The 27231-nt window shown below is 40.0% G+C and overlaps 1 protein-coding gene and 1 long non-coding RNA gene across 2 annotated transcripts; both read left to right on the plus strand.

The window, feature by feature from the left end:
• Positions 1 to 5: 5 nt before the first annotated feature.
• TRAM1 (translocation associated membrane protein 1) lies at positions 6 to 14546 on the plus strand. Its single transcript, XM_061448302.1, has 11 exons — positions 6 to 332; positions 3105 to 3168; positions 3686 to 3807; positions 4003 to 4119; positions 4755 to 4813; positions 5156 to 5240; positions 8786 to 8856; positions 8945 to 9049; positions 9460 to 9603; positions 10543 to 10703; positions 13906 to 14546. Exons 1-11 carry the CDS (start codon positions 210 to 212, stop codon positions 13977 to 13979), a joined length of 1125 nt encoding a protein of 374 aa, XP_061304286.1. The 5' UTR covers positions 6 to 209; the 3' UTR covers positions 13980 to 14546.
• A 3561-nt stretch (positions 14547 to 18107) lies between these two features.
• Positions 18108 to 20174, plus strand: LOC133266764 (uncharacterized). The gene is made up of 2 exons (XR_009742505.1): positions 18108 to 18611; positions 18648 to 20174. It is a non-coding gene; the product is annotated as an uncharacterized LOC133266764 (long non-coding RNA).
• The last annotated feature ends 7057 nt before the right edge of the window (positions 20175 to 27231 follow it).

Here is a 27231-nt window from a genome sequence, read left to right on the forward strand (position 1 = left end):
GGTGGGAGGCCCACCGCCGGCCGGCAGGGGCGCTGCTGGCGCAGGGGCGGGGTGGAGCGAGGCGAAACGGCGCGGCGGCTGTTGCCATTCCCCGCTGCCATTCCTCGGCTGCGCGGCAGCCTCCTCCCCCTCCGCCTCTTCCTGGCCGCGGCGAGAGGAGCTGTGCTGGCAGCGGGGAGGCGGCGGCGGCGCCCAGCTCCCTGCGCGCCATGGCGATCCGCAAAAAGAGCAACAAGAACCCGCCGGTGCTGAGCCACGAGTTCATCGTGCAGAACCATGCGGACATCGTGTCCTTCGTGGCCGTGATCTTCCTGCTCGGGCTCATGTTCGAGGTGAGGCGGCACCGGCGACCCCCTCCCTGGGGGCTTCGTCCCGCTTCTGCTCCTCCGCTGGAGGCTCTCGGTGCTGAGCGGGGAGGGCGGGTGGCAGGTCGCTGCGGCTGTCCTCCATCAGCGTGGGTGCCTCCCGGCGTACCTGCCCGCCAGCCCGTCCCGGCCCCCGCTGTGCACGGGGAGAGCAGCCGACCTCAGACCCGCCGCACGGCCAAAGGAGCCAGCACGGCCGCCGTCTCCGCCGCTTACTCTCGCTTCGCCGGGCCCGGCCCCCCAGGGAACGCCCCTCTTCCCCGGAGAGGCGCAGCCCATGGCTGCCGCCAGGATCTGGCTTTCGGATCCACTCGCCGCCGGTGAGGGGAGGCCATGTCCCTCAATCCCCCACCCCGCAGCGCAGCACCGCCGTGAGGGACGGGCAGCGGGGCGGCATGCTTCCTCCCGCGGCGGCGGCGGGGTTACGTGGCAGTCGGAGCGCAGCGGCCGAGGGAGGAGTATGCGGGGGGGGGGGGGGCGAGGCCCAGTGCGATGGACGATCCCCGTGCTTTGTGAACGCGGCCTCGCCGGCACTACGGCTCCCGTCAGGCCACGCGGCGGGAACGGGCGGTGACGTGTGCGTCAGCCGCCGCGCAGGGAGGATGGCGGGTCCTCCAGCACGCTCGTACACTCCCTGTCCGCGTCCCCCCCCCGGGGCTAAGCGCGGTGTGAGGAGCCATTAGCCCACAGACGGTCGTTCCGAGTGTCTCGGGTGGCACGGAACTGAGCCTCTTCCCGCACACCGTCGGAGGCGTCCGCCTGAGGTCAAGTGTGAGCGGTGGAAGGGAGCTCTCGGCGCCTCGCGCCTGACCGGCCCGGTGCTGGGCGCGCTTGCAGGCCAGGCGCTCTCCTTGTGTCCCCATGCAGTGACCCAAAACATATTTTGGCCCTTCTCATTTACTCTCCGAGAGAACTGGAAATCCAGTTTAACTGTGTGACTTCCAAATTGTTCTCACTGGTGTCCCGTCAGACACTCCCATTTTTGTTGGCTGTTTCTGGTTTTGGGGTATTTTAGCCGTTTGTTTAGAGTTGTGGACCTTTTTATTACATGGTTGGTTTTCAGAATACTTTTTTCCAGCTGCTCTAGAGGCCAGTGGAGTTAAGAAATATATACATGGAAAGGAAGAACAGAGTGGACCAGGGAAGCTCTTATGTTTGGGTTTACTATTAAAAACCACCAAGGTGGTTTTCTGGGGATTGAGGTGAAAGAGATGGGCCTAAACTGTTACCTTTTAGGTTTGCTTCTAGTTTACTGTATTACAGTATTACTGGTGAGGTTGGAAGTTTTGGGGATGAATGGGTGTGCTGAAGTCTTTTGTTTCCAGGGTTTTTTAATCCCAGCACTGAATGGCCATGTGCCTTTGTTGATACAGATATGGTATGGCTAAAAAGATTGTTACTAGTTTTAAATGCGTTGACATAAGTCTTGGAAATCACCTGCTGTGGTTCATGTTTGTATGGTAAGGTGTTCATACTCCCTGATTCTGAATTGGGACTCTGAGTAGTTGGCGGAACCTTCAAAGGCCAGTTCTGAGTTGACTACAGTTTTGAATTGTCCTCTGAAAGCTCTCTTGATGAATAGGAAGCCCTAGGCAACTTCACTAAATCAGGCAGACTAGTTACATTCCCTGAAGTTACATGGAGTGAACCATCAACTGTGTATTCAGAGATTCCTAGAAAATCTAGGGCTTTTGTACAAAGAACTAGTTTTAAGAACAAATCTTATTTCTTGTGAATGTAGTGGTAGTAACCTAATCATCACTGTAGATACCTATCTAAGATTCATAAAGCAATTTTTGTAAGTCCTATAAATGCAACAAGGAGGCTAGGTTTTTACAGAAATGAGAAACAATCATAAATATTGCAAAGCCTGGCTATTTTTCCCTCTCTGTTAAGACGTGTAAATTCATGTTGGGATTCAACAAAGATGTGTTGAAGTTGAAAATCAGTTCGTATAAAGAACTTGTGCTCCTGGCTATTTATTGGTGTTTTTATAGTATCACCACCCCATCTCTTCCACCCCCCCCCCCCCCCCCAAAAAAAAAAAGGCCTGCAAAACATACTCTCCTCTCCCAACTTTTATCCATTCTGCTTTTTCTTACTGTTCATTGTGAACGGGTAGTACCACTGCTAAATCTTATTTATTCTGTTCTACACTTCTTGCCAAAGGATCCCCAGAGTCAAAAGAATGCTAGTTATATTGAGCCAGTATGCTGCTGGCCTGAAATGGTTCTCCATTCTTTATGCCTTTTCTCCTTTCCTTCCCACATTTTCCAAATCACCCACAGGTTTATGAATATGATATTGACCTTAAATTTTGTCAAGTTAGTAGTTTTAAATGAGGTTTATTCTCAGCTGTTGCTGCATGCATCATGGTCTAGGGATTACATGGTATTGTACATTCTGTTAATGTAATGATACAGTATGGACTGGAGAAAAAAATTGCAGCAGGTGGTTTTGTTCTAACATTGTAGAAAAGACTTACTTGTAAGTAACATTTTTGACGGTATTTCATTCAAGAAATGTAGGTTTGCTTACAGAATACCCAGAAATCATGCCATGTGTTCTGCCTTTCGAAAGCGGGGTGAAGTGGTGTGATAATGAGAGTTAGTGGGAGGAGACAAACATGCTGGGGAAGGGTGCTAAAACTGTGGTCAAGTGTTTTCACTGAAGTAAACTACATGAAACTGAAACTTTATAGCACTTCTGTTCTTGTTGTTTTTTTTTTTCTCTTTTCAGTTCACAGCAAAAGCAGCTGTCATTTTTGTTACACTTCAGTATAATGTTACCATTCCTGCCACAGGTATGTATCTTCCAGGAGTTTAGTATGCCATACTTTCTAGACTGAGGGTAAGTGAATCTGTCAATTTGAATAGATAACAAGCAATTTTCAAGGACTTTATTTTTAGTAAACTTAATTTTAATTAGGTTAGGGACAATGTTTCTGTTCTGCTAGATCCATCATTAGTGCTAAAACACCATCTGACTCTTACTCTGATTTTGTGAGTGACGATCTTTGCTAGTCAAAGCAGCATGATAGTTTAACATAATTTTATTGTCCCCTTCCAGTGCATTTGGGTAAGCTTCCTAAGTGCACTTAAGTTTTAATTTTTATAGTATATCTTTCAGAATCAAATTTAGTTTGTGATGTGATGGAGAAGATGACTGTAAACAATCTACTGACCTAGCTCATTATGGTAGATTGACTTATATTTGTTCAGCTGATTGCAAACTACGACTGAAAGGGTTCACTTTGAGAAAAAGCTTATTAGCTATTAAACTGTATTGGTGTCTAACAGTTAATTCTGTTTGTCTTTTAGAAGAACAATCTGCAGAAACAATCTCTCTCTATCACTACGGCATCAAAGACTTGGCTACGATTTTCTTTTACATGCTTGTAGCAATAATCATACATGCTATAATTCAGGAGTATGTTCTGGATGTAAGTACAAAATATTAATTCCTTTCATGAAGATAATTGTCAGGTATTTAATTAGGCTTTAAGACTATTAACTTAAAAGTAAACTTTTACATTAAAGCTTTTTAACTGTTATAACATGCATTGAAACTTTAAGATGTTCTAGTGCAGTTGATACATTTAGTACTACAGCACATAAATAATGGGCTTTCATTTCAGAAAATTAACAGGAAAATGCACTTTTCAAAAACGAAGCATAGCAAGTTCAATGAGTCTGGGCAACTTAGTGCATTCTACCTATTCTCCTGTGTTTGGGGAACAAGTATTCTTGTCTCTGTAAGTATGTTTTCTCTTCTGATGTATTACAAGATTTCAGAAACTGGACTTAATGGCGCTAAATAACTTTTTGGCTTATTTTGCTGGTTTAGCTGGATTTAATATTAAAGCAGGAACAAGTTGAGGGATTCTATAGGTTGTAGTCGTAACTGAGTATGAAGTCCAGTAGTGTTACTTTTGTTCTGCCTGAATTGATTTACTGTTGACTGAATAAGCTAAAGCTTTTTAAACCTCATTATGATACCTCATACTGTGTGTATTTTTTTCTGTGTTGGCTTATTAGTGTAAAATAAATGTAAGAAAAGCCATCATGCATAGCATTTTGGCAGCCTAGGGAATGGGTGTGTGAACAGACTGCTGTAGGCTCAGGTGAGTGTGCTTTCAGATGATGGGCTCTTTGCTGGTGGCTGCATGTGTATGAGCTTAGTTTCAAAAAAGTGTTTGGTTTTTTTTTCCTTAACATAATGGCTCCATTAAAACTTTCCTTCTCTTAGTTAAGCTCCAAGCTGGTCAGCAGTTTACAATGGAAGAATTATGGCTAATAGTGATGCTGAAATAACCACCTCATTCATTATTCCTGACTAGGAAGTACCATCTTTGAGGGTTTATTGGTTTTATTGTTTGTTTTCTTTTAGGAGAATTATATATCAGATCCAACCTCTCTGTGGAGGGACTATCCACACACTCTGATTCCGTAAGGCATCTTCCTTAGGGGATTGCTGGAGAGAGGAGGGAGTATTTTAAACTTAGGGTGTTATCATGTATAATTCATATGCAATAAGTAGTCTGTAAAACTGTGTTAGTCGTTAATGTATTTTTGCTCATATTTACAGAGGAAATTGATTCTCTATCAATTTGTAGCTGCAGAGTTCTCTTTTTGTTAAATGTTTCTGTTTAAAAAAAACAATCTTTTTAGTTGGTTGGCATTTTTCTTTCTTTAGAGACAGTGATTAATTGCATTCACTAGTAAGTTTCTGAAATGTTTTAAGTTCATTAATAAAAAGTAATATTCTTTAATTCTTCCTGTATTGTACAGGTTTCAAATGAAGTTTTTCTACATCTTACAGTTGGCATACTGGTTTCATGCTTTTCCAGAACTGTATTTCCAGAAAACTAAAAAAGTAAGTTTAAAATGGAAATGGAAAGAACCCCAAAGCAAGCAACTTAAAGTAGTAGAATAGTGAATTTCTTTTGCACTCCTAGAGTAACATGTTACCCTAGATTTCTTACAGTCTTCTTGCTTGTGCTACCCATTTTTCCTGATGGAATTCTGGGTGCTGAAATGTCTCTGTGAGAAAGTAGTTGTTTCTAAGTTAAATCCTGTATTTATGATAGCAGTAAAATTGCTATGTATCTGTTGTGCAAGTATTTCTCAGTTGCTAAAAGAATTTTCCCTTGAAAAATCAATGTGAGATTTTCTTTCCCAACTCTTTGTTTCTTGTAGTAGTCTGAATAGTCTCATTGAAATCACAGTTGCTTAATGAATCATAATACAGGTGTAGAATATAAGCAGTGAATAATTTCTTAAGTACAAGGAATATTAAACTCTAGGATTTGATTTAAATACCACTGTCTGCAGCAGAAGTTCTGGTTAGTTGTGTGTAGAAACTTTTTTTCAGAGCTCAGTTTTTAAAAGTATCCTTTTCCCCCTAAGGGTTTTCTCTGTTAGGGTTTTCAGAACACTGAGTTTGCTGGAGGTTTTGTTGTAGCACACTTTTTGCGTTCCTTGATCAATTTAAGTAGTTTCTTTACATGCTTTTGTTCAGGCTTATTTTACATACACAGTTTCCTTTTTAAACATGTTACCTTAAAACTTTTAACATGGCTTCGCGAAAGGCAATCTTGACTAATTTAGTGGCCTTCTATGGTAGAGTGACTCCATTAGTGGGTGAGGTAACAGCTGCTAATGTCATATACCTGAACTTCTGTTAAGGCTTTTGATACAGTTTCCCACAGCATTTGTACCTTTAAATTGGAGAAAGGAATTTTCTGGGTGGACTACTAGATGGGTAAGCAATTGGCTGGATGGCTGCTTCCAAAGAGTTACAGTCAGTGGCTCAACTCCCAAGTGGAAGCCAGTACTGAGTGATGTTCTTCAAGGGTCTGTACTGGGACCAGTACTGGTTTTGTTTGTCTGCGTCAGTGAAGTAGACAGTGGGATTTGCGCACGCTCTCAGCAAGTTTGCAGATGGACACCAAGCTGAATGGTGCAGTTGATTTGCTTGAGGAAAGGGATTTGATCCCAAGGGATCTTGACAGGCGTGAGGATTGGGTCAGTGTGAACCTCGTGAAGTTCTGTGACGCCACATGCAAAAGGTCCTGCACGTAGGTCATGGGAATCCCCAGCATCCATACAGGTTGGGGATGAATGTAAAGCATGGCCAGCAGGTTCAAAGAGGTGATTCTCCCCCTGTACTCCACCCTGGTGGGATCTTGCCTGGAGTACTGTGTCCAGCTCTGGAGTCCCCACCACAGGAAACCGTATGAATCTGTTTAAGCGGGTCCAGAGGACGGCACGAATATGATCAGAGGGCTGGAGCACCTTTCCTCTGAAGAAGGGCTGAGAGAGTTGGGGCTGGAAGAGAGTTGTCTCCAGGGAGACCTTTTTGTGGCGTTTCAGTATCTGAAATGGGCTTACAAAAAAGATGGAGAAAGGCTGTTTATCAGGGCCTGAAGTGACAGGACAAGGAACAATGATTTTAGTCTGAAAGAGGGTAGATTTAGATTAGATACTGGGAGGAAATTCTTTATGAGGGTGGTGAGGTGCTGACACAGGTTGCCCTGAGAAGCTGAGATGCCCCATTCCAGAAGTGTTCAAGGCCAGGTTGGGGCTCTCAACAACCTGGTATAGTGGAAGGTGTCCCTGCTGCATGGCAGGAGGGGTTGGAACTAGATGGTCTTTAAAGGTTCCTTCCAACCAAAACCATTCTGTGACTGTTGTTACTGTGACTAGACTGCGTCTCTTGCCAGAGTTCTGCTTTATTGAAGAAAATGAAATAGACATTACGTAACCATAGGTCTTTGTTCAAGAGCACAGAAGAGGCTTGGGAAGATAGCAATGAGGTGTTTTGTTTTCATGCTGATCAGACACACTAGAAGTACTGATGTTTTGCAGATACACTGCAGAAGATGTTCCATATTGTGCTAGTGATATCCTTGAAATTAAAATTAATATCTAAGTGTGGAGGGTTTTTTTAACATAAATTTAAGACAGCCGTTGCTAGTGGCAGAGTGCCCTATTAAATAGTAGTGTTTTGATGGGTCACTGCTTGGAATTTTGTCTTCTTAACTTCTGCATTATTTATTTTAGCAAGTTCATCGTTGATATTTCTTTCACCACAATTTAACCTCTGCCATCTTGGCTTCTATGACTTAGTCCTTCTCTTGAAGGAACTCACTTCTTTTACTTGGGTCTAGTTTTCTGTACTGCTGATGTGGACAAGAAAAGAACTTCTTAATTTGGCTTTCTGTATAGCAGTGTACACCTCCACCTGCATTGTTCCAGGAGGCCTTCAGTCTGACACCTTGTCAAAGTGTGCAGAATGTGCTGTTTAAATGCTACCTCAGTTCTGAAAATAAAGTGCAAAAGGCTTATCGTGGTAGTACTTGGAGAAGCTGAGCATTTGTACTGGCTGTTGTCTGGTTTGTCTGAAAGAACTTTCTTTTTGTTTTCTCTCGGATAACTTAGAGCTAGGTCTTCATCTGTTTTCTTGCTCTTCATTTGTGTGTTGTGTGCTGCTGTGATGAGTGTTTAATTCTGTGCTTTTGTTGGCTTGGAGATGGAATATTGCATAGCATAGCATAAATCTTACAAGAGTAAATTTTTAGGCATTTTTAAAAAAATAAAATAATTACGTGCATACAAGATAAAGCTGAAGCCCCTCACTTGAAGTTTAGGGAATCTTTCTAAAAAGCAGGAGTTTCTTAAGCACAACTGAATGTACTCTGCATACCACTTCAAGACAGATTTGTACCGTGGTCTAGCTTATTTTAGTGATTCTTCTGTACACAGATGGCACCGTCTGCTTTCAGTGTGCTGTGTGTCTACACTTGAATTCATGTCTCTTATTTCATCTTTGTGTTCAGTATAATGAGGCTGGATAAAACCTAGCTTGAGGTGTGACCATGTGGCTTATCATGACTGGTTAATAACGCTATTCTCTGTATTTGCCAGCAGCAGTCTGTCAGAATCTTGAAAGATCCTGGATTTTTAAAATGGATGTCAGCACTTGGAAGCCTGTTCATTTTGGGTTCATAGACTGTTACTTTGTTTCTGTAGCAACTTGATGAATTCGATGGGCCACAAACGTGCAGAACTGTAGGAAGTTACGCAATAATACATACCAAATAAGTACTGTAATAGCCAGTACAAATTCACAGTAGTCATATCAAATAAAACCAGGCCCTTTTAAAAAGCATCTTTTTCATGTTTGTTGCGTTTGCTCACAATAGCACAAGTGTAAGATACCAAATATTACTGGTAAATAAGCAATAAGTTATATATGTGGAATGAGATTATTTAGGCTGAGTAATTCAGTGTCAAACAAACCACATTAAGGTAGCTGACAAACCAGGAAGAATTTCCAAGTTTGTGGTATTATATAGCACTGTACAATAATGTGTAACATTGTGTATAGTGCATAATTACTTTGTTTTTTCCTAATAGGAAGATATCTTTCGTCAGATTGTCTACATTGGACTTTATCTCTTTCATATTGCTGGAGCCTATCTCCTGAAGTACGTAAATTGTAAATTGTGTTGGCTTCATTTTCTGTCTTAAACATCTAACAAAACGTCTGAATGCTTGTTTTATTTGTTTTGATAGTCTGACCCATCTTGGACTTGTTCTTCTGGTATTGCATTACTTTGTTGAATTTCTTTTCCACATATCCCGTCTTTTTTACTTCAGTGATGAAAAATACCAGAAAGGGTAAGTAGACTTTATCTTCTAAATTAGTATAATTTCTGTCTCAAAGCCCTGTCATTTAACTAACCCAAAACCAAAATTACAATGACGTTCAAACAGCTTTTGCTTAGAGGCGACAGTTCTACATACTATTTAAGTAAATGTTAGTAGTCGTATGAAATGAAATAAAACCTTATACTGTGTACTAATACTTAAAAAAAAAAAAAAGGAGAAAAAAGATTGGTACAGAAAGGAACAGCATAGGTTGCTTATATAGCCATGCTAATAACATGCTTTTGTTCCAATAGTATTGGAAAGTATTTAGATAAGTTCTTAAATCTCAAACAAATTCATGTAGTGAAGAGTAAATATTTGCATTGTCAGTACTTGTGAATGGAAAATTCATTTAGTGTTTGTGGTGTTTTTCTTTGTAGTTTTTCACTGTGGGCAGTTCTTTTTGTTTTGGGAAGGCTTCTCACCTTGATTCTCTCGGTCCTCACTTTTGGCTTTGGACTGGCAAGAGCAGAAGATCAGCAGCTGAATTTCAGTGCTGGAAACTTTAATATCCTGGCTGTTAGGTAAAGTAAACTTGGAATGGTTCTTAAGCATGAGCTGTAAACCTGTGTTAAATACACAATGTAAGTGATACAGTATTAATGATAGTAATTCTGAATTAGGTGTTAGGTGTTTTCATGCAACTGATGGGATTGGTAGGAATAGCTTATGTAACAACTTGTAAAGCACAGTGAAATGATTGAAGAATTCACTTTCTACAGCTGAGAAATCTGTAACTGGTTGTTTGGGTTTTTTTTGGTCATAAAATCGCCCTGAATTTAAAGTAATATCCAATTACAGAAATTACTGTCAAATGTATTAGAGAATTATTTTTAGAGGTCAAGGCATTATGCCCAGAGCATCTTTGGTCTTGCTTGAAGTTGCCTGCCTCTTGCTGCCTTTATTACAGCTCCTGTTCCTGCTATGTGCTGCAGAATGTTCAGGCAACCACCTGGCCTTTTTATAAATTATATCTAGAAAAGGAAGTTATTAAAACATTGACAATGTCAGCATTACCCTGCAGAATTGCTACGCAGAACTGCAAAACTCTCTTAAACCATTTTCAGCTGTTACTAGCTGGAACTTGCGAGGAATACTGAGAAGAGAAAGCATGAAAGAAATCTAGTGCTTCCTGGTTATGATGGAGAGCAGAGACTTTGACTGTGTATCTACTGTTGTTCAGCTGTGCTAAGCCCAGTCACCCTACATGAGCTAACTCTTGAATGGCTTAAAAAATGGATGCTACTGATGGGGAGACAGAAAGGCACAAAAGAAAATCCAAGCAAAACTGAACTTTTACAAATCCCTTTTTCTAGACAGAATCACTCTAATGTGTTTGAGGAGCCTGAGTAAAAAGGTATTTCATGCCATACAAGACATTATCTGAGTTGGTGTTCTACTTTCTTATTGTATTTGAATGAGAGAAAATTATTGATAAACCTTTACCTGTGTTTAATTTCTAGAATTAGTGTGCTGGCCTCCATCTGCATGACTCAAGCATTTATGATGTGGAAGTTCATTAATTTCCAGCTTCGGAGGTGGAGAGAGCATTCTTCTTCTCAGCCTCAGTCAGTGAAAAAGAAGTTTGTAACAGCTAAAGGAAAGAACTCCAGAAAAGAAAGAGGTATGTGTTTTCAGTGTTTCTGTTGCCATGACTTCTCAAAATTTAAGTAATGGAGAGCTTTCTTTAATGTAATTGCTAGAGAAACATTTTAAGTTTAACTTGCAATTGAGATGACTCAGTTACAGAGACAGTATTAGCAGATATTGGGGGGGGGGGATAATAAAAAAAATCCCTATATATTAATTGTTTGGATATTCTCTTCTAATTGGCTGAATGAATGAATTAGTATGTAGTTAATGCAACATGAGATTATTGTTAGGTATAATTTTATCACTTGAGCAAAATGTGTCACGCTTATTGCCTTATAAAAGGGGAACAGGCATGGGTTTAGATCTGTTCTGGTAATCAATTACTGCTGAATTTTTCTTGCAATGAATTCCAAGCTCGCTTCTCATTGCCACTAAATTCTGAGGTTTTAGGGCAAGGAGATGGTTTGATCCATTCAATACATAAGCTTATATTGGACTGGTTTTACTAAAAATAGAATTTTGTCACTAATTTTAAGGGAAGGTAATATCTACTTACTACTCTAAATCTGTATAGAAGCCTTTGGGAATGAATTAATGATTCGAGGTTTAACTTGATTGTCATGTTCTTTATGGAAAGGCCATGAATGCTTTTTCCTTCAAGGAAAATTACGTGCTCCCTTAAAAAAAAACAATCCCCGCATTTCAGTATTTCTGTTGTACCAACAGTTAAACTTCTGTGTATTTAATTGCCAGCTTGAATAACTTGTGCATTTTTCTGAAACTGCTTAAATCATCTCAAAGACTTATTTCAGCATAATCCTTTGCTACCAATCATGTATTGCCAGCCTATTGCGTCTTGATACATTGAACGTAACATTTAAAGACCACTTGCGCTAAGAATTGAGATTTGTGGTCAGAGAGCAATTCACTATTGTTTTGGGGGGTTTCCAAGTTTCTTTTTTATTCCAATAATGTTCTTTAGCGCATTTCTGTCTTCCCTTTTGATGATCTGTAATTGCCACAACTTGGCTTTTGTGTGGTGTTAGGGTTTTCTGTTTTTGTCCGAAAATCAAGTTGGACTGGAGTGAAGGTATTTTCCTATGTAGGCGTCCTATTTAATCAGAGCTTCATGTTCATTGCATCTTTTTCTGGAATTAATTTAAGTCTTCTATGGCAAATATTTTTAAAGCATAAACTTAAATGGGTTTTTAAACAGTGAGTCAAAAATGTAGCAGCTTTTTAAAATTTCTTAAACTATTCATGCAATTTGGTGAAGTTGTTGATTTTCACCCAGCTTCAGTGGAGACTTGAAAGTGGTAAACAAATTGAGAAAAAGTCATTTAATGGGCATTGTGGTTTAATTCACAAAATAATTGAGTTATGCCTGTCTTAAGGACTGGAGAGTTTTACAGCTTATTTGAAAAGGAAAGAAAAGAACTTTAAAATCCAAAAGGCTAGTGTTGTTTCAGATTCCTCTGTTTTGAAGATTCCTGTAATTTTTCAGTTCACAACACTTGCACAAGATGCAGTGAGGCAGTGTTTTTGAAAGAGTAATATACGCAATTGAACTGCTCAAAACAGTCTCTTTTTTTTGGCCCTTTTTTTGTGGTTGGATGGATTTTTGGAGCCAGGGCACAATGTGTTACTTTTAGACTGTGCCAAAAGCAAGAAATGACAGTAGAAAAATCCTACTGATGATGTAGGTGGAGTACCCAGGCACATGCTGATTCTTGTTCTTTGTTTTACTTTCACTTGTTTTGACTTAACTGTTTAAGAAAATATGATTTCAGTTAGCTGACTTGGGTCCAGCTCATTGTTTGTAAGCTTGATTTATGAATAACATGAACTTTTTGGAAAGTATCCAAAGTCCACATTATGTAGGCTTAAAATGGTGGTGTCATTTACAACCAAATATCCAAACGTGTTGGATAGACTCTGACTTTTCCTATGTGATGAATTGGGCCTATATCTGGTCTCATTCTTATGTTTCTGATTTTGGGTTTGGGTTTGGAGTTGTTTTTTTGGAGTCGCTTGTTTGCGTAAGTGGGAGCATTTGGGTGGAGTGGGAGAGAGAGGGAGATCAACAGTTGTTTTTTGTGGGTTTGCCACATTCTGTGGTGATCTGCAATACATCTGCAGATGGAAAACATTAACCAGTTAAAAAAGCCCACAGCAGCTGCTTGAAGTCAGAATGTTACTATAAATTGGAGCAGAGATGTTAAGCAGCAAGCATTATAGCTGGCTATGCACTCTGCTCTTCAGATCTGTTTTTTGAATTTATTTACTGTCAGGCAACATATCTCCTTCCTTGGGTTGTGATGACCCTGAATAAAAGGGATACTTTCAATTCACAGTGGTATCATGTTGCTCCATTTTACTGAAAGTTGTGTGCATTATAAATACACAGATTGTGGGTCATTGTTCTGGGACAGACATTTCCTATAAAATCCTCTGTATTACTTGAACAGATTAAAACTCTTGAGATCTTCCAGTTGACCCATAAGTGGGATAGAAGTTGCAGCTGGTAACACGTTTGCTTTGTATTCTTAGGTGCCTGGTCTTGTGCTTGAAGTCTTTAGGTACACACATACTCATCTCAAATCTAACTAGTGTTTTACTTCTGTCTATCTTTTCTGTATAAATATCTTCATCATACTACAAATGAATTCTGTATGTTACGCTATATACTTCTAAGAATGTGTGTGTGCATATATATACATTATATATATACACACATATACATATAAAAAAGTTTCATATATATTGTAAAGGTGAGTGAAAGGGTGCAGTTTCAGGAATAATTAAAATATTAAATGGGTAGGATAAACAATAAAGACCTATACCAGGGAATTTTAATATGTACACTGTGTCTCCGGAATTTCGAAGGACAGTTTCATGTACAGATTGAGTGGTTTACATTTTAAGATAGTATCTTCTAAAATATGATAGCTGGTCTTTATTTTCAGTGTAGATATATATAATGCACATACTTAAGTGTGTGGCCATGTCAGGAAACCAGACTTTATCATAGTAAACGTTAAATTTTGCATTTTGTAAAAATTTCACTATAGTGTTAAATTATGAATTATAATTATGAGAGGGTTTTTTTTAACAAAGAAGAAAAAGTTAAAAGAAAATAAGTTAGTCCTATTTGTGTAGGACCTAAAAAAAAAAGTAATAAAATATGAAGTTTTCTCATTGTATTTAAAAAATGTTTTATTCTTTTCTTCTAGAAAATGGAATAAATGGAACAGTGACTTCAAATGGAGCAGACTCGCCTCGTAGCAGGAAGGATAAATCCTCATAAAACTGGGTTTTATTAAGTTAATTGACTAATGTCCCCAAAGAATCTGCTTTTTACATGGATGGCCCTTCAGCACTAGAGATGTTATGGATTAAAGAAAATACAATTCATGTTTTTTGATTATTGCTGTTGTTTTGAGAAACTTTTTTTAAAAGCCATTTTGACTAATGAAAAAGGTTTATCTTCAAATACTTGGGTGGGAGGGGAATACAACACTTTTTAAATAACATTGATGCTTTTTTAAACATTTATTGTGATGAAATAATTTCACTTAGTGAGGATCACTGTTGCAATGTATTATTTCCTTCCAGTTTTTGTAATCTTGGTGATATATACTGTTCGACCAGCTTCACTTTTTCCAAATTCCTCAAGAATTACTGCAAGATTGAGGTAAAAACTTAGTATGCATTTTCAGATGCTCTGGCTTTTCAGTTAATTACCTGGAGTCAAATTTACAGTTCAAATTGGGATTCCAAGACCACACCAATAAACCTCTTTATTTTGTCATTATTAGCTACACAATGTCTGCTCTAAGAATTGCCCCATGTCATTAAAACTAAACTGAACTAATTGGAAATGTTGCAGAGTCTTATTGTTTGTTGATTGGAAATCTCGTACAAGGAGCAAAAAACCTTTTTGAGATACAGCTTTAGCACTTGAACGTTAGAAGGGAGCGTGTATGGTCATAGGAAAAGTTGGTTTTGAGTAGCCCCATTAACTCCTGTCTGTGCTTTAAAGTGTACGTATCTTGGACAATTAGTGTGCATTAGACCTTTTTTGAAGACTTGTCTCATTTTAGAGGGTGGAGGTTCTTCCAGTGTGGTGTTTGTGTTTGTTCTAGGAGGCATCTTAATGCTTTGTGAAGAGGGAATTTGTTAGATAAATGGATCGAGTTACAAGAAACATTCCTGTATTCTGACTGCTTTGCTTTACTTCACCTCTGTTAGGAAATGGTTTGGTTTCTCCTATATATATTTTTATGAAAAAGTATTTAAAAGCTACAACTTTTTAAAACTGATTTATTGTGCCCTTTGCTACAACTGGAAAAACCTTAATTTAAGACTTTTCCATTATCTGTCTTTTGTAATTGTAATCAATGTGAAGCTTTGTTAGTTAATTTTCCAGTTTAATAAGCAGTTAATGTTTCTTGTGTACCCTTCTGTAACGGGTATAATTCAACCAGTTTCACTTGAGAATGAGTTGGAGGTTTAATTCAGCCTTAAGAAGAAGTTGCTATATCAGTCTTTCAAGTTAACCCAAGTTATTATTGCTTATTGATTGAGAAGAGTAATTATGAGCAATCAAGCTGATAAATAAAATAGTTTTAATTAAAAAACTGTTACTATAGTTGAGTTTATACCCAACAAAATTATAAATATGCCTTCTGTATCTTCTACAGTTCGGTTGCTTTACTATACAGAATAAACATTTCTAGTACAAAATCTTCTCTGCAAATAACTATCCGTTCTTCAATTGTATAGTGCTATTGAGAGTTATTGCAGTATAATTTATTCATTGTTTTGGGTAATTTTAGTCACAGTTCCCATGTATTTGCTTCACAGCTCCTGAAGTGGATTTGGTCTTGCTTAGCTTGAGAACTCTGGGGTGGCATGCACCGCAGTATGCCCAGTTGGCTTCTGTGGAAGTAGCTATACTGTGTCTTTAGCTGAGGAAATAAAACTCAGTTGATGAAACTGTGAATCAGTCTGATCTGACCATGAAACTGGCAAATCTGAACTCAAAAATTTTGAGGGAATTGCATACATTAAATATTCACTACACAAAACCATGCTTCACGTCTCATGTTTCTATACAGACCTTCACAGATCTCATTATTGCATGTGCCTTGCTCTCAAGTTGTACCTTAAGCCAAAGGGGGCAACTTTTAAAAGTTTCTAGTCTGGTACTTTGACTCTAAGTCAGTTTGCTTGTGCTATGTAGTTCTACTGGGGCTGTCAAAATCATAAAGAGTGGAGGAACAAATTCTGAAAGGAGTGTTTAAGGTACTTCTTGAGAACTTTAAGACTTACTGGAGTCCGAGGGTTGTAGTAGTTTTTTCCCTGAGGCAAACTGTTTCTTGTAAACCTCATTATTTGGCCCAGTAATCTTGAAACGTGAAATTTAGGTTCATTTCCAAAAACTTCAAAGTCATATATTGCCTGTTGATATTACTTTTTGTCTGATTTTGGCCTTTGGACTTCTTGAAAAAGCACTTCTGTTTCCACAATGGCTCCATCTTCATCCTTGCCTTATAGGAGTTGTTGCTTTTTTCCCAGTAATATAGAGTAATTTCAGTTGTTCTAGAAGTTGGTTAGGGTGTCAGAAATCAATATCTTCTGTCTCCTTGTGTCATTACTAAAAATACGTATTTATCTTTTTGGATGAGGCAAAAGCAGTTTTTAATTTTCTACCTTGGGGTGGAAGCACCTGTGAATTCAGAAGATTTTGAGGCTTCTGTTTCTGGTTGGTATGACTTCTTTTGGCCTAAGATTGTTGTTTGCCTGGGTAACTTCTTTTGAATTGCTTAAAATTGATTTTCAGATGGTACTGCGTTTTGGCTCTTTGTCTGTAATCTGGGACTCAATAAGCTGGAAGAAGATTAGTTGTCTAATCATGTTTTCTTAATTATGGAATCAGGCAAATTGGAAATAGGAATGTAATAATGAGCTCTTCAGTCATTTCCATGCCTAATAAAACCATTTTTGCTTAGGCTGTATTAATTTATCCTGGTCAGTTACTAGGTCTCACAAAGAAAAGGCTTTGTCTGTGTAGATGAATTTGAATTGAGTAATTGATACAGACTGTGGAGAGGTTGTTTTGTTTGGTTTTTTTTTTTACTTAAACTCCCTATTCCCTGCCCCATCTTGTCAGAACCTTTCAAGACTTACAACAGATTATTTCAAGACATTGTTTCCGCTCCCCAAAGCCTGCTTGGTTTATGTGTCAGAATCTAGTATTTTACTTTTGCTGAGTAATTATTTGTAACTTCAAAGTACAAACAAGGAACACAGAACAGCTGAAACTAATTTTCAGAGGTTTTGTTTTTATCTGGACACTTTCTTCTCTTGACTACTTGCAAAAATTGATTTCTCCTGTGTGAATTATTCATGAATGTGGCTCTTAGGAAATACTGCTTTTCAGGTGATCCCATGCCCAAATTTAGGAATGATTAATGGATTTACCATGCAGAGAAAATGCATAGGCTATTTTTGCTGATATTAGAATATGCTGAAGGTAAATTAAGTATGTTGGGATAATGCAATTAGAAAGTCAGTAGTTATTGATAAGCATTTTATGTTTTTTTGTGACTACTTGTTTCTTTGAAAATTTTAGTTGTGTTTTTGGAGTTATGCAACCCAGAATTGTGATAAGCACTGTGGTGCTTTTCTATAAGTGGGCTCTGTAGAAGGGGTTAATACATATCTGCAGCCTTGCTCTTTGCAGATTTCTGACTCGCTGCACCTGAGGTGATTTTGTTGAAGGCAAAACTGGATATTAAAGGGAAGGAATCGTTTTCATGCTTGTGCTAAGTTGGATGTAGGTTGCTGCCAGAGTTGGGCTTCTGTCCCTTGCTTTGTCTAGCACAAGCCTCTCTGTTTGCATGGTGAGCTAGATCAGGGAGCTAGTGTGGCTGAAAACTAGCTTGTTTGCTTAGTTGTTTTTCCACTGGATTAGTTGGCCAATACTAATCCTGGAGGTATACAAGTATTCATGTGTAAGCAAGAAGAAAAGATGCAGGGAAAAGGTGGATCAAGCTCTACAGCTGCTACCCCTTTCGACTGCATGTTTGGTTGAAAATTACTCTAGATTACAGTATGAGTTGGGAGATCTCATCACAGGCTTTCAGTCATCTATACCAGAAGGAAACTGGTCTCTCTGGTAGCTCCTAGAGGCCAAACTGTGTAAGAGTTAGTGGATTTTTTTGTCAGATACGGTGTGGAAAGGGGAAACTCAATGTGCTTTACTGAATTGAGATACCTTTTTGGGGTTTCCAAGAAGGGCAAGATGATACCGGTGGTGTAGAAATAGCAACTCTGAAAATCTAGTTTCTCTTGGATTAAAAAAACAAGATAACTTTTCTTACCAGCTGGGAAACTACGGCTTTTTTGCTTTTGGGGAGAGTGATTTTTTTTTTTTTTTTTTTTTTTTTCCCCCCCTCTCCTCCACATGAAACTTTTATGTATTGGAGCAGGTCTTCCAGAGAGCTTCTGCAGTTCTACAGAATTCCGCAAGAATTGCACTGTCCGCCTGTCTAGGTATATGGAGGTGATGGTTTTTTGGTTTCTGTGTTTTCCAGAAGTTCACCAGCTGATTCTTAGGTCATACTTGGGTTTAGTTCCACTTGTGACCCAGCCCTTTGGGCCTGTATTGTAGAAGATGGAAACAGGCAGCTTCAGTAGGCTCCCTATACAGTGTTGGTTATTGCAGTCCTAATTGTTCTCTGTGGAAAACGTCAGTATTGAAGGGGCTTGAACACCAGGAAGAGACGGTCGTGATATTTGTAGCGTTTACACACTGGTGAGAGCCTACATACAGAGATACTATGTTCCAGGGGCCTGTGGTTTAATGCTTGGAGGCTGTAGTAAATCTTGTTACACAAATACTTGGGTTACCTCTTGTGCAGGGTATAAGAATGTCCTACAAAATTAAGGTTTTGGGAAAGTGGAGGAGATCCCTTAAAAAGAAAAAGACTCTTCAAAGGACTGATGTCAGTTATCATCTGTTCATCGAATTTTGATTTCTTGTGTTGTTATCTTTAGAGCACTGGGTTAGCCCATGCTTCTTGTTTTGGGTTGTTTTTTTTCATATGGTAGGTTGATGTGATGGATGTGTGGTGGGTATCCCCTCCTTTCACTGCTCCCTGAACTAGTCAGTTTAGGATTTACTAGGCCCAGTTCTGTACACATAGAATTTGGTGTGCTTTTCATAACTAAAATAAAAGCAGTGCTGGAGTGTTTCTGAGTCAGACGTGCAAAAAGTAAGTACATCAGTATGTTGGGTGTCATCAGAACACATTTATTGGGAACTGAAACTCTTTAGGATGAATACATTATGATACAGCTTGTATTGCATTGTAGCATTTGGATGTAGTTCGCATCCAGCTAGCAAGTGCCTTTGTGGGTGAAACAACTGCTGTTGGCATCTACAGCTGTCAGTTCCCCTTCTGTGAACCCTGGGTGAGGAGTGCTGGGCTGCAGCTGCAGTAGGCTGCTTTCTGCCTTTTAGAGAAGTTCTTTTGATGTTGACAAGACAAAAGGCGACAACTCTTATTTGAGGTTTAAAAAGGAAAATACAACTTATGTTTGAATCCAGTGCGCTTGCTCTTGATCCCTCTGTGTGTGTCCTGTCACTTTTATTTTAGGTTTCTGCAAACAGTTCATTTTCATCCAGTTCAGGCATGGCAGATCTGTGATGTGAGTGCCAAAAATGCCAACTCCTTTTCTTCTTTTTGTTTGAAACTTTGCAGAATCAGAGCAGCAAAAGTGTAGTTTTGTGATTTGACAGCTTTTCAGTATTCATTTTTTGTCCTTGTTTTTTGTGGTTAACATTAAGGGTCAGGCATTGTCATGCAGCACAACACAGTTGTTACTTCTTCATTCCATGCACAAGAATATTTGGCAATTTGATATACTGAAATGAAAAAAAATGTTAGTAAGTTTTGACTGGTTTAGCAGTAATGGGTGTTCCTGGATGGTTTTGGTTTTGTCCTTATTGCAGTTTACTGTTACTTAAGATCTCTGAATCTCTAGTCTGTAGTTTTGCTGTATCCCACTTGACAACTTATGGTCTAGAGCTGGAGCTTTTTTCTCCTTATGTTGGTTATAAATGTTGAAGAATGTATCTTGCATTGTAATGAAGAGATGAAAATTCACTCATGGTGGTGAGAATACTGTAACTGGGTCAGAATTTCAACTCTTGAACTCCAGACTAGAAGCCAAGCCAAAACTCTCTTGTGTTCTCATGCAGGTGATTCCTCCTCTTTGTTTCTTGATTAATCATTATTTGTGTTTTGTTTGTTTAGATTGTAAGTTCTTTGTGGCAAGGGTTGTCTCTTGTGTGTGCGTGTGTGTGAGCGCGCGCATGTGTATGTGTGTACCCAGGACAGTAAGGTCTGGAGTCCAGTCTGTGGAAGCTGTAATAAACAATCACCTTGTTATTGTTTTCCTGGATATTGTAATAAAGAGTATCAAATTAAAACTGTGCTTGAATAGTCTGTTACAAGAATGGAGGCATGTAAATTGCATCTGGCTGTGCTTACAGTCCAGCAGCATCAGTGGCAGAGATACTGGTCAAAGACAAATACAATGTTCTGTTTGGGGTTATGCACTTGAACCAGTGAACACAGAGCCAGGACATCTTTGGCTGAATGGTTTGGAACTCGGGCTGGAGCTTGAGCTTGCACAAAATCACCAGGAATTCAAAGCTGAGTTTCTCACCTCCTGTCAAGTTGAGAAACTGCATTGGTCCTCCCACTTAGGAAAGTGGGCTTGTTTGCACAACCCTTACAGCAATGTTTTGTACCCTTTGAATAGCACTTTCAAACTTGAGAGGGTAATCACAGAGAATACTAGAAACTGCACTGGGCAATCAATGCATGATGTGGCCTGGGAGCTTACTGTTCAACTTGAAGCACCTCCAAGCTCTTCAGCTAAACAACCTTTGTAGACTTAAGCTTCACTGATATGGAAGAGTAAAATTTCATCCAGTCTGAAATTAAACCCCTATATTGATACACTGATCTAGGCAAGACGCTAGGGACCTGAGGACTTGCTCAAGTTAGGGAAAGTTAGACTGGGTTTAGGAAACCTTTGCTGTGAGTGTGACCCTCCTGCCGGTTTCATTTGGTACATGGTGGAGGGGTTGACTATAGGTCCCGATATCTCTGTGTTCAGTTCACCTCAGGATACATCAGATTGTTGCTTTTGAAGAACTGCTGAACTGCTTCAGCATTCTTAAAACCTGCATTCGTAACTTGTCACTTGTGAAATTAATCAAAAGAAAATATTAAGATCAATTTTCCACGAGGATGCATCTGAGTCTTGGCTTTGCTGATAAACTGTAGTTTAAAAATAAATTGTGTTAGAAAATCGGAGGAAAACTTGTAAGACCCAGAAGCACCTTGCCAATAGGTGTACCTGCCAAGTGAGCACAGGCATATAGGATGAGTGTAACGAGTCCTGCGTTATCTTTCCCCTGCTGCACCTCTCAAAATCATCGTGCACTGCTGCCACTTTCAGAATGACGCAGCAGGTACTGATGGGAGGTGGAGCAGTTGGAGGCTTGAGCGCCGCAGCGTGGGATGAGTGTGGGATGTGGGAAAAACAGCCACTAGAGGCCACCACAGGCTGCCTGAGCTGGGCTTGACTTAGGGTGTCTGGTGGTAGCAGGCAAAAATATACACAGAAGCCCGTGGTTTTGCTGCACTTTAAGCAAAAATCACTTATTTCCTTTTGAAAAGCATCTCTGTTGTAAGACAGCAAACAGAGCATTGAATTAAATTAGGCACAACTTCCTCTAGTTCTGGATAATAAAGCCTGTGTTATTTTCTGCAGGGCTTGTAGGGTGTCCTTACTTGGCCTGAAGCTACTCCCTCACTTCTGGTTGAGAAAATGGGTCGTAGACCTCCAGTATTAAAGCCTTATCTTAACCCAAAAGTGCAACATCTTAGATTAAAAACAGCACTGAGAATGCAAAGCTTCAGATTACATCTACAGGCTGTGTTCAGTTCTGTAAGCAACTACATGGTGCTGTGCCAGATGCTGACTTCTTCGCTTAATCCTTGGGGAAGGGGAAAGTACCCAAAACCTGATCTGTTTCCACCAATTTTTGATGCTTTCAAAACAAAGTTACTGTTAGAGGAGCTTCTAAAATTGTTTCCTGAACTGAAATGTCAGCTCTTATCTGCCAGTAAGAGACCCTTATTTTATGGGAGTGTTTCTTATGGGCATCTCCCTTTAGCTGCTGCAGAATGAAAACTTTCCCTGCAGTAGTTAAAGCAGCTTCTTAGAAGATATAAGTTAAATTTTTCATCTTATAGATTTTGCCTTTAATCATGAGGAAATACTATGTTCCTTTAGAATATGCCCCCTTCTATATAGAAGGAAGTTTTTGGGTGGCACTGGGAAATGCTATGGGATACACTAATTTTTGTTGTTGTTTTCCTTGGGGTGATTTTACCCTAGTCTGCCCAGAAAATAAAACATTGTGCACTGGCTTTAGCTGTTCTGGGCCCCGGTAGGCTTGCTTTTGCTGTCAGAAAGCATTGCAGTGCAGGGTGATCGAGCTCTGGAAGAATAATAAGAAATATGGCTCTCCTTCAGGAATGTCCTGGGACTTTGGTGGAGTCTGGGCAGAATTTTCCTGAACATCTGGATTTGGGTAGTCCTGGTAAGAGATGGCAAACTGGCTGAATCATGTTATGAGCTGTGAGTGTGCCTTGATTTGTAATGCATTAAATTGCCAGTGACAGGTTGAGTGTCTGGCTGTCCTGATCACCAGCTCAGTATTGCTGCACTTACCCCTGAGACACGGGGTGTACAAAAAGTCCATTTGTGTGGCTCCACATCTGTGGAAGTGCATTTGAAAACAGGTCTCAAGACTTGGAGCGCTGACACAGAGAAGGTACACTCGGTCTGGATATTGCTTTGGAGACAAATGGCTGCACTCAGACCTGTAGGGATGCCACAGGAGCCAGGAACTGCGGTTGTGCTGGAAGCAGTTGATTCCCTCAGGACTTAAATAGGTACTCCCATTTCCCCACCACCAAAGCCTGCCCTGCTTCAAGAACTGAGGAGATTTGAAATGGAAACCTCTTAATTTATAGCGATAAATGCAGCTCAGCAGCATGGGGGATATTGGGAGCCTCAAACTAAATAGAGTATGCCCCACCCTGGAGAGAATGATGTAAATCATTCTAATTCTTGGCAGTGGTATTTAAGTTTTGTTCACAGCATGCCATAAAAAAAACCCTTTCAGACATTGTAAACTGTCTGTGCTGTCAAGAAAACTCTCAGAAGCTTTCTAGAGGAAAATTTTTAGAAGGTGAAGGAAATGTTGGTGTAGTTTCTAGATGCAGTGTGAATGGTGCCATAGTTCTCTTGACCCTCTCTGTTCCTCCTCTCTTTCTCTCTCCCCTCTTCCTGTTCTCTGCCCCACAAGTCAGCAAAGTCATGAGAATGAGCCCAGTGGAGGCTGAGAGAAACCATAGTTAACCCTGGAGGTTCCTCTTTACAGAGGAGCCTGTCAGACTTCTTGTCTCCACAGCTCCTCTGCAAGAGCTGCCACCCTGGACAAACGCAGAAGACCACGTGCTCCAGTGTCCTGCCTTCATGGCACTGTAAGGAAGGGACGCACAACTGAGGGAAGTGTCATCCTGTGTCATCCACCCAGTTTCTGGCAGTCATCAGCTGAGGGACTTCTGAAGCATCTGCTTGCATCAAAACTTTTATTGCTTTTTTAATAGCCACCAATAGAAGTATTCTACATGCATTTGTGTAATCCCTCTTGAACCCATTTAAATACTTGGCATCCACAACACTCAATAAGTTACACAATTTAACTATGCCTTGTTTGGGAAAAGTATTTCCTTTGGCTTGTATTTTAAACCTGATGACTTCCTTGTGTGAGTCTCAAGTAGTGAATAATCATTCCCTCTTCATCTCTTTCATACTACAAATGATTTTATAGGTTTCTCTGTTTCAAGCCTGGGGGTTCCCAGTCTATTTAGTATTTTCTTGTGCAGAAATTGTGCTGTACATCTGATTAACTGTGCTATCTTTTATGTGCCTTTTCTACGTCACCTAAATGCTTAGGCTTACATGTTATTTTTAGTTTATTGAGAAGTAGCTCCTATCAGTTCATTCACTTCTAGACCTGACATTTTATCTTAAACCACATTTTTCTGATACACATTTTGCATCGTCTTAGCTGATCTTGATGCATGCTTTTATGTGTTGGTTCAGTTGCATAGCAATATTCCTAGAACAGTGAAATGTCGACATACTCTTATGAGTATGTTGATGATGCAATAGTTCTGCATAAGGAAAATAAACAGTAACTTGCCAACAGGGGAGCAAAAGGCTTTATCTAGAACACAGCCTGGTCTTCCTTGGCCATGCTCACTCTCCAGTGGCCTGTTGGGCTGGATCATAGTGTAGTGCCTGTGCAGTGGTTCTCTTTTGTTGTTCTTGCTAATGCTATTAAAATGTCTTTTAAATGATTCAGGAAAATGCTTTTCAATGGTAGCGTCTGTACGCAGATGCCTAAACGGGCCACAATACGTTAGTTCTGCAATATTTCAATAGCGAACACTAGCTGTTTCAAAGGCATGGGATCATGAGGTCTTGGAAAAAGGCAGCATAACAAATTAACCCCTTTTGGCAGGAATGCTGCTGGTCTGCCCTCATTGCTGGGAATAGCTTGGATTTCCTTCACTGGAGATCAGCTAGTTCTCAAAGGGTCATAAATGATCACAAGACATCATTTTTAGAAACAGACATCTCCAAGGTAGAGCTACTCCATGAGTAGTTATGCCAGTTTCTTTTGACCTTTCCCATTTTATTAGTTATTTAGCCTTGCTCATGGTAATTTCATAACATATAAAGTTGATCTCTTCCAGTGAGGAACCATCTTTTGCAGTTCAGAGCAATATGGCTTGATCAGCCGACATCAGCCTTCTAATACTTCCAAAGGCAGACTTATATCTGATAGCAAATTCAGTTGCTGCATAGTATGGTTAAGACATTAGCTTGAAAACCACCAGTTAAATTCTGTTTCTGAATCTATATTAGTCTTTTTGTGAACCTTGGACTGATCATTTTAAGCTTTCTACATGTTCCTCTCTAAATAGTGGATCATATTTAGCTCACATTGATACTAGGACACTGACTTAAAAATCCGTGACCTAGAAATGTGTTTTATCTGCTGTGCCTGGCAGTTGCTGCTTTGAAGAAAAACGGTAACGCCTTGGGTTCTGCGTGGCCAGGAGGCTCAACTTCATGGGAAAGGTTGTCAAAAATCACCAGTAACTTCAAAAACAGATTTTCCTACTCAAGACACACTGTGCTGAAAACAAGATGCTGTGCTGTAGTACTTTGGATTTTCCATACTTTCAACTCAAGAGTCCTTTGACCTGGATATCTGACTGACACTGAGAGTTAAAATAGCATGTCCACTCTAGGATAGGTAACAGCACCAGGACTCACACTTAAATGTGAGAAAAACGTGATCCATGTGTCAGACAAGGAGAACTGGAGAAGCATTATGTCCTCACCTTACAGCAGAAGCTGATGAGCTGGAACTGAGCGGAACTGGAGCTGATGGCTCAAAAGCTTCTATGGTACCCCGGGGTTGAATTACAGTTCAACCACTGGATGTGTGCACTGGAAATGTTGCTTTAGATGTGTTGTTAAAATTCACCTGAAGCCAGAAAATATGTTGATATTTAAAACCAAAGAAGGAAACTTAAAAAGAAGAAATGAAGAAGGGTTTGAGAGGCCTTCTGATAACTCAGCCCTACAGACTGTGGAGAGCCAGCCTTTAGATGAGCTTGCAAGTGCCTACAACAAAAAGAAGAACTTTGTTTGGAAGTCACATGCCTGTGAGGTTGCCGCTGACTTCAACACTGGGGCTCTGAGGTACAGTGTAGCCATTTATACTGTGTCCCCAGAGGTTTGAAAACTTCTCAGGGCTTTCACCCCCCCCCCCCCCAACTCTGGCACACAGTCTCTTTTCCATGCCTGCAGCTATGAGCAGCGTTTGTATCTGGGCCTGTAATTTGGTGCGGTTTGGGACTTCCAAGTTCTACAGTGCCCCTATGGTTTTTGGCAGCAGTGGAGTCGCTAAGCGGCTGAACCTTTTGATCTGCGTTCAGTCTGCAAATGAACATTTCATCTAACACCTCTGTACCTGTGTTCCCCAGAACAATCAGACTCTTGATTACCTCCTCCCTCCTTCCTCCCTGCCTGCCTCCCTCCCTCCCAACCTGGAGTACAGCGGAGTAGCTCCACAATGGATGACTATAATTCCAGCAGCGTCTGGAGGACTATAAATAGCCTCAAATAAATGTGCTAAGGATCCAGCATATTGTCTGAATGATCTAAAATTAGATTCCTCTAATGTTTGTGCATCAGTCTTCCTTTGCTGCAGGAAAATGAATTTCTTTCTGAGGTATTTAAGCTTGAATTACGGTTCCTTAATGATGGGGGAGTGTGGGGAGGCTGTTTGAGGGGAAACTCCTGTATGGTTTGGTCTAGCTTTCTTAAAAGAACGAGATCAGCTGCAGCCACTACTGAAGAGAAAAAGCAGCTGCAAGTTCCTGGAAAGCATGGGCATACATAGCTGCAGTTTGCTTCTAAAGCACCACCTTCATGCTCTTGTTATTTTTCTCTTTCAAGGACATTTGCACCATGAATGCAATAAACGTTCTGAAAGACATTTGCAGAAGGTGGGGTGGAAAAACCCCAGAAAGCACATTTGCCTTTTTGTCTGGGATTAAATGACATTGTGTGCCCTGTGTTCAAGGTGTTTTGGTTCTTGGTCTCCAACCATTCTTTGCAACAAATAACAGTAGCTATGTATTTTAGATAAATTTGAATGTTGCCTGATACCAGCTGGAAGTACCCGAGTTAGCTGTTACTCCTGTGAATAAGCATATTACTCACACTCTATCATGAAATAATGCTTTCTTGTTCAAATAATTTGCTATTGAGTTGAAAGAGAACACAACTTCAATAATTCCATAGTCTTCAGTTCCTATCTTCACACTGCAGGGTTCTGGGGAGGAATTTATTGTATAATAATATTTCATATAAAAATTCTAATGTACTCAGCTTTTTAAACAAATTGTGATTTGTTAACAATGGAAGCATAGAAAATAATTCATTGCTCTGTTGATTAAATTGCAGAGTGACTGGAAGTGGTAGCATTTTATTTTTGGGGGGACCTGTTTCTTCCAGTTTATTATGGAAATCTGCTTAAAGTAGGGTCTACTGCATTGAGACAAAATGAGAGGCACCCTCTGTTTTGCTGTCAAGTTGGGAACCAGGGCTAGGGAAAGAGCTTTAAGCCATTAGAGTGTGTTGGTACAGCTCTATTAAACTGCATTAATAACCCATCTCATGTATTCTTATGCATGGTAAGGGACTGTGTCATTACACTGCATGTTGAACCTAGAATGGCCATTTAGGTGAATTAAAAACTGAGTTGTTGAGGTCTCTGAACCCACTGAAGTCTTGAAATGCTCACAGAAAGTCTT

The sequence above is a fragment of the Pezoporus flaviventris genome, unplaced genomic scaffold (assembly GCF_033815535.1).
Source record: "Pezoporus flaviventris isolate CSIRO_AGI_PZ_B2104156 unplaced genomic scaffold, CSIRO_AGI_Pfla_v1 ptg000007l, whole genome shotgun sequence".
Taxonomy (NCBI): domain Eukaryota; kingdom Metazoa; phylum Chordata; class Aves; order Psittaciformes; family Psittacidae; genus Pezoporus; species Pezoporus flaviventris.

Bases quoted from the DNA above. Each gene is read 5' to 3' on its own strand.
- TRAM1 (XM_061448302.1), top strand. From the start codon at position 210: ATGGCGATCCGCAAAAAGAGCAACAAGAACCCGCCGGTGCTGAGCCAC. The intron at 4,120-4,754 runs GTAAGTATGTTT...GTTTTCTTTTAG, and splicing joins GAACAAGTATTCTTGTCTCT to GAGAATTATATATCAGATCC. The intron at 9,050-9,459 runs GTAAGTAGACTT...TTTTCTTTGTAG, and splicing joins GATGAAAAATACCAGAAAGG to TTTTTCACTGTGGGCAGTTC.